Consider the following 7,965-nt stretch of genomic DNA (forward strand, 5'->3'; position numbering starts at 1 on the left):
GTTATAAACATATTAAAAATTCTAAGACTGTAAAGGTTCTACAATCTAAAAGCGGATTTACATCAAATTGTACGTATGTGTGTAGTTTAACAAGTATTAGCTGACTGTCATTTAAAACGATTTCATACATACAATATGAATAACATTTATTTTCAGGATTTCGTAAATTCAAATCTTATAAAGTGTGCTACAACTCAGTTATCAAATATATATGTCTAAACATCTACAATTTTGTATATCTATTTAGATGGCGCAGTCTAAACATGCCATAAATATATTTTCACCTCAGTGCATGATGCAATAATAAGGTGATGTATCAAAACAAAAACCTTTGTTTTTGTCTCGATTATCTGTCAAATTTTTCCCTATGATATTTCACATGGTTGGCAACACTGCACATCGACTTCAAGTAGAAATTACGCACTTTGACAGTTAATCAAGACATCAGCTGAGCTAAATGGACTACCCATTCATTGTGCATTGCTTCAGTGCTAATAAAATGCAACACTGGTTTAGTACAAAAGAAAAACAAATATCAGCTGACAGTCCAGAACTTCAAGAATCTACTAATATTTAGTACTTTCTTCCCGTATCATACATTAAAAAAAATTGTATCGTAAACATTTTCTTCATTCTAGTTCTGGAAAAGTCATAAAATTTGTTTTACCAATTTATCACGCATAGTCTAAACATGCTTTAAAAGAGATTTGTTAAAATCAGCTGATAAAATTATTATTGATATAATTTTTTTTCCAGTAAGAATTTGTACATTCCCTGTAACACAATTTTCTATATTGATATTATTTAACAACATAAGTTATTTATTGATATAAGCTATTGACAAGGCCGTTTTGGTACGAACAACTACCCATAATTATCATTGATTTTGTTTTCTAACAACATGTTCAATTATAAATTTATTTACTATCGGTTAAATAGACTATTTCTGGGAAACGACTTTTTCTAATCTTAGGTATCCGAAGTACCCATATACAGCTTATAATTGGTTTATTAACAAAATATCATAAATCGATAGCAGTTATGGTAAATCACATGGGAAAGTAAAAAAAAACTGGTCGAACGCCAAACTCACTTTTCTTTACTAATCTTCAAAAATTCAAATTCAAATTGCCCAATTTTATAACTTAGCGCAACCGATGAAAAAAGCAGCATATTATAAATTAATTAAAAATGTTAACGATGGACCCGCTTCGAACGATCAGATTCCTCGTTGTGGGCTTTGATAATTATTTGGTATTTATTAAATCATCGATAATGAGTTTAAAACGCAAGCAATTATTTTCATTTTATCAATGAATGTTGTTTAATATTTGTTTTTGTTAACACGAAGTAAAAACATGTTCTATATACATTTTTTTATTAAATCAACAATTGACGTAGTTAAAACGATATATTGTTACTTTTTGATTATTTTCTATACAAACTAGTTAGATATGTTTTTTTAGGTTGATAGGTTGTTATAGTGATTTGGAGTGCAGTTTTAACAATCATAGAACTATGGACATTGTTGCCATCGATTTCGCATAAAAAATCATATGATTTTTTCATTGCATTTTTTTCTTTCATTCCTTTTTTTATGTTTTTAATTTGATACTCATTAAAATTTACATTTTAATAGGCATTACTTTTGCTGTTGTTGTTGTTGATTTTTTTTTTGTGGGAATCACTATAACTCAAGTATTTTAACATTATAACACTTGTCGACTCATCGAACGTGTTTTTTCATACATTTTATTTTAACGGGCCCTGAAATGGGATTTGTTTTACTGAACTGATTTTTTTTTGTCGAAAAAAAATGTTGTGTTCGGTTTTTTACTTTTTCATTTTAATATAGAAATAATATTGAATGTTGTTGCTGTTCGCATTGTTGTTTTCCAATTGCATAATGAATGTAATGCAAATTATTATGAACAATTCATTTGTTTCGTTTTATTGTTATTATTTTTTGTCTTCTTTTGTGGAATGAAAAAAAAAAATCATTAAATATTAAAAAACAAGGGTTTCAATATAAATGTGGGTTATTGCATGTTTAATTGATACAATTTGTCATTATATATTATTGTGAATATTATTTTATCCCCAAACCATAAACGTTGACTCGATTTACACGTATAAACGTATCATCCTTTTTTTAAATTATATTTTTTATTTGAAAAGTCTCAGAATTATTCACTGGCATTTGTTTAAATTGGCACAATAAATTAAATTCATATATAAAGAAATACTTCTTTATAACATGTTCTTATTCAGCAATCAAAAGCACTATCAGCTGATTGTAATAAACAGCTGATTCCTTTTTCCAATCTCCGTCTTGTTTACATTTTCTAAATGACCGTATAAACATAACAATATACTTTGCGTATTTTCTCATTAAGAAGTTGATGCAAATTTTTGTAAAAAATGAGTTTTGTTGAATGGTATCGGAGAGTTACGGCTTGTTCTTTAAAGTTATAAACAAATTAAAACTTCAAAGTCTGTAAAGATTCTACAAATTAGTTCAAAAACGCAAATTGTGGGTATGAATATATTTATACAAGTATGAGCTGACAGTCATTTAAAATGATCTCAAATCCAGTGTAAACAACCTTAATTCAATTTCAGAGCTTCGTAAATTCAGATCTTATGAATTGTGTATGTAAATGTGTTAACAGTTAGTTATCAAATGTAAATATTAATAGCTGATTTTCAGAAACAGCTGATCGCTTCTATGTAGTAATCATTGTTAAACAGTGTTTTTCGCACTATTTTTCAAATAGAAATACCAATAACAGAACAGATTTTCAAACGAAGCTGATCCCTTTTTCATTGAAGATTAGCTGATAGTGATGCCAATATAGCGTTTTTTTCGAAAATTTAGTTATTTCGTACCTTTTCTATTTTTGTATAAACTACCTCAATTTATTTTCAAGATTTTGTAAATCCAAATCCTATAAAGTTTGTATGTAAATGTGTTAAAAGTCAGTTATAAAATATAAACAATAACAGCTGATTATCAGAAACAGCTGTTCGCTTCTATGTAGTAATAAAAGAAACAAAGTTAAGCTACTCTTTTTCGTTCAGAATCAGCTGATAGTGATGCCATTATAGAGCTTTGCAGACAATTTACCTTTTCTATTTCTGTTCAAATAGGGAGGGGTAACATTTTTGAATGTTGGTATGGAATTTTTTCCATAATTATTTGTAGTACCTTCAAAATTTTGATTTTCATATAGAGATTAATAATATTAATTTTAATCTGACATTGGCCTTATTTTTATACTGTTGTTTTCTTATCAATTATCATGTTTGAAATCACTGAACGGAGATTTGAAGTACTTGAGATACGATTAAGGTATCGAAATGACGCACTTTAAGAATTACATTTATGTGGAGGATTTTGAAAGAGATATATGAAGGCTAAACAAAAGATAGGTTGATAAAGTAGTTCTTAAAGCAGGCAGTATCAAATATATAAATAAATAACCTCTATGGGGAGAAATTCGAACTTGAATATTTTAGCACAAAAATTTAGGAGACGTCGTGGCTATAACATACGGGTTTGATTAAATCTAAAGCCATTTGAATGACGATTGCATTATCAATAAAATTTACTATTCTTTAATGTTTTTTTCCAAAACAACACATAAGTAGCCCGCACTCCACAGACCTGGTCTTTCTCTATATTTATTTTCTGTGCTTTCCTAAATAAATTGATACTTCGAGGACAAAAAATAGGATCAAAGCTATTATATGGCGTAAAAGTCGAATTCAACCAATTTTGACAAATACTAATTGAAAGGAAAAATGGCGCCCAACTGATCATGAAATACCGAAAAAACATTGGCATATAAAATAGGAAGGTTCTGAATTTCAAGCACTCTAACAATTCAATCGTTCAATGTCGTACCATGGATATGTTCAGTATGTTGACCTCAATTAACCTCCAGAATTTGGGATTTGGGCCTTTTACCACAGACAATTTTCAAAGTAACATAAAACCTAACATATTGGCGATGGAGGTACCAATTAGTAGTTCACTTCAAGTAATTTTGTCAATGTCCAATTTTAAGCAAAAATGGTGCCCAACTCATCATGTACAATATAAACCCTCTCTAATAATCTCCATCATACGTTAAGGGCTTTCAAAACTGACCTACGTAGAGAGCGCATAAAATGCTAATAGTGTAGGTTATGTTCAGAAAAACAATAACAATAACCACTGTATGCCTAAATATTTAAAAAAAGTCTTCTGTAAACTTCCGCTATTCCAAATATGGCTTTATAGCTATTTTGGCACATGATTTGCATACAAATTTTTTAATGGGACTTTTGTTTTATATATTTTTTGTTTTGATTTCTGAAATAAATTAGCATTTAAGAGATTTAAAAGTTTCTGACTAATGTTTTTTTTTTTACTTTTATTTTCAGTCACATATTTTAAATACCTACAACAATCCTCCATATTCCGCACACACACACACACACCTCAACACATAAATCATGGTTAATTTTTGGAAAGCTATAACACGCCGAAAAACTGATGATGTCCACGAGGAAGAATCAAAATTGGCACGTGTCCTGGGTCTACTCGATTTAACCGCCTTAGGTGTGGGTAGTACCCTTGGTTTGGGTGTATATGTACTGGCTGGTTCAGTAGCATATAATATTGCCGGTCCTGCTGTAACATTGTCTTTCCTCATTGCGGCGGTTGCCTCCGCTTTTGCTGGTATTTGTTATGCCGAATTTGCGGCTCGTGTACCAAAGGCCGGCAGTGCCTATGTTTACAGTTATGTGACAATTGGTGAATTTGTGGCCTTTACAATTGGTTGGAATTTAATTTTGGAATATGTTATTGGTAAGTGAGAGGAAGATTATTTTTCTTACAACAACAATTAAAACCTGCGTTTGTTTTTAGGTACTGCCTCAGTGGCCAGAGGCCTGAGTGGTTATTTCGATTCATTGATTGACAAAAACATGTCAACCGCTTTGACGGAGGCCTTGCCCATTAATGTTAGTTTCTTGGGTGATTATCCGGATTTCTTGGGCTTTGGCATGGTGTTGGTATTGACATGTATATTGGCTTTTGGTGTAAAGGAATCAACCTTCCTGAATAACATTTTCACCAGTGTTAATATTATTACCATTTTGATTGTTTTGGTTGCCGGTGGTTGGAATGGTAAGTTGAAAATATTTTGATTTTTACCCAGAAAATATTTGAAATGAATATTTATCTTTTTAGCTGATCCCAAAAACTGGTCCATCCCCGAATCTGAGGTTCCTGAGGGTTTTGGTAAAGGTGGTTTTATGCCTTATGGTGTTGCTGGTGTTATGGCTGGTGCTGCCAAGTGTTTCTTTGGTTTTGTGGGTTTCGATTGTATTGCCACCACCGGTGAAGAGGCCATTAATCCCAAACGCAACATCCCATTGGCCATTGTCATATCGCTGATTATTATTTTCTTGTCGTATTTTGGTGTGTCCACAGTATTGACCATGATGTTGCCATATTATTTGCAGGTAATGTAATTTTTTACCCGAAATCTGCAAGTAAAATTGTAGGTTCTAGAAGGAAGCCTTTATGTTTTAAATCTACGGGAACTATTATTAACTTTGAAATTTGTTTACTTTTTTTTTGTATTTTAGAACGAAAATGCTCCCTTCCCCGATGCCTTTGAGGCCATTGGCTGGATCGCTGTTAAATGGATTGTAACGATTGGTGCCATCTTTGCTTTGTGCACCAGTTTATTGGGCGCCATGTTCCCCCTACCCCGTGTCCTTTATGCCATGGGTAGTGATGGTATTATTTTCAAGAAATTGTCGAAGGTTAACAATTTCACAAAAACACCATTGTTGGCCACCATATTATCCGGTATTTTGGCATGTAAGTATGAATATATATTAACAAATGCAAAAATGGCGCCCAATCAATCAAGTAAAACAAAGAATCAATTTTTTATATGGTCCTCTACCATAGGGCGGATAAGATACCAATCAGAGCAAAAATGGCGCCCAATTAATCAAGTAAAATCAAGAAGGAATTTTTCATATGATTCTGAAAATCTGCCATGGAGCGGATAAGGTACCAATTAGGGGTTCAGTTGAAGCAATTTTGGAAACATTAATTTCAAAGCAAAAATGGCGCCCAATCAATCAAGTAAAACTAAGATGGAATTTTTCATATGATTCTAAAAATCTGCCATGGAGCGTATAAGGTACCAATTAGAGGTTCAGTTCAAGCAATTTTTTTAAATAGTCATTTCAGTGCAAAAATGGCGCCCAATTAATCAGTAAAATCGACACAGGATTTTTCAATAAATGAAATCTACATGACATCAACTAGCTAATGTACTATTTCCGATCGATCGTTCAATGTGATATCAAGAATTTTTTGGTATGTAGGATTATGGAAGCGGAACTTCTTAACACCGAATAATTTTATCTACCTAAAAATATGGTGGATGAGGTATCAATAAGTATTTCACTTCAACCATTCTTACTCATTTGGCTATTGCTACAAATGAGAGAACAAAATGGCACCCAAATCATCATTTAATCGTGCTGAATGTTGTAAAATCATGGCATTATTGGTCCGTCCTCTTAGCTGTCCAAAAATTATTGCGATTAGAAAATTTCTGATGATGCTTTATTTATTTTGAGAGCAATACATAACCTCAATTTCTATAAGCAAATTATGTACATTTACTAATTAATTTTTTTTCTTCTCCCTCCTTTAGCTGTCATGGCATTACTCTTCAATTTGGATCAATTAATCGACATGATGTCCATTGGTACCCTATTGGCCTATAGTATTGTGGCCGTATGCGTTCTAGTCTTACGTTATCAAGATGATGATATGAGCGGTCGTGAAGTTACCCTACGACTACCCACGGTTATTAAACAATTTTTCAATGGCAACTCCTTCCGCGAACCAAATGTTCTAAGTTCGGCCATAACCAAAATTGGTGTCATTCTATTCGGTGTGGTGTGCATTCTATGGTGCAGTATGGATAAAATTTTTGAATTTGGTTCCACCGATTCAATTATTGCCTTGAGTGTTTTGGGTGCTGTGTTAATTGTCATCTTAATTATTATTGGCTGCCAACCAGTGTCATCGATTGAGTTAACATTCAAAGTGCCATTGGTACCCCTGATACCCTGCCTTAGTGTTTTCGCCAATTTATATTTGATGTTCCAATTGGATTTGGGTACATGGGTGAGATTTTTGATTTGGGTATTTATCGGTTATTGCATCTATTTTGTGTATGGCATTCGCAATTCGACACAAATTACACGTAATAAAAATCATGCAGCCGCCGCTTTGGATATGCAACGTACCAATGCGGCATTCGAGCCCGATTGGAAGGTGGAGAATGGTAAAAGCATAAAAATGTAAGGAATGTTGAAGTGAGGTATTAGATTTTTTTTGGCTAGAGGAGTTTGTTTTAAAATTATACAAGACTAAGCAAATCAAGTATTGATCATCGTGTGAACAATCAAAGAACAGATTTTTGTATTTAAAACCTTGTGTAAATGGTGTATTAGATACATTAAATATTTCTCAAGGCTGTGTTTATCGAAGGTCTTTATTTAGTTCCAGAGATCATTGTAAAGAGAGAAAGATGTTAAAGACCACAAATGTAAACATGGTTTAAAAGAGAGAGAGCAAGGTTTTAATATTGAAAGTTTGTATTTGTTTTTATTGCTATTATATTTGTTTACTACCAAAAACAAACTCTCAAGGTAACTGTGTTTTTTTACTTTGTCTACATACACCTGTCACATTAACTGTGTGTGTAAGAGAGAGGGAGAGAGTTCTTTGATTTTGAGAGTTTGTTTTCTTTTATTATTATAAATTAAATATTATTTATTAATTTTCTTTTACGTTTGTACATTTTTTGTTGTTGTTATTATTATTGTTTTTGTATATACATTTGTAGTAGCAAATGAAGAAGAAAAGAGAATAGCATT

The 7,965-nt window shown here is 31.9% G+C and overlaps 1 protein-coding gene across 1 annotated transcript; it reads left to right on the forward strand.

The window, feature by feature from the left end:
* Positions 1–4,495: 4,495 nt before the first annotated feature.
* LOC133329072 (cationic amino acid transporter 3) lies at positions 4,496–7,390 on the forward strand. The gene is made up of 5 exons (XM_061537570.1): positions 4,496–4,855; positions 4,916–5,176; positions 5,240–5,514; positions 5,641–5,878; positions 6,732–7,390. The coding sequence occupies exons 1-5, from the start codon at positions 4,501–4,503 to the stop codon at positions 7,388–7,390; spliced, it is 1,788 nt and encodes a 595-aa protein (XP_061393554.1). The 5' UTR covers positions 4,496–4,500.
* The last annotated feature ends 575 nt before the right edge of the window (positions 7,391–7,965 follow it).

This window comes from Musca vetustissima, unplaced genomic scaffold (assembly GCF_032173495.1).
Source record: "Musca vetustissima isolate MV318-11 ecotype Yass unplaced genomic scaffold, APGP_CSIRO_Mvet_v1 utg24653, whole genome shotgun sequence".
Taxonomy (NCBI): Eukaryota; Metazoa; Arthropoda; class Insecta; order Diptera; family Muscidae; genus Musca; species Musca vetustissima.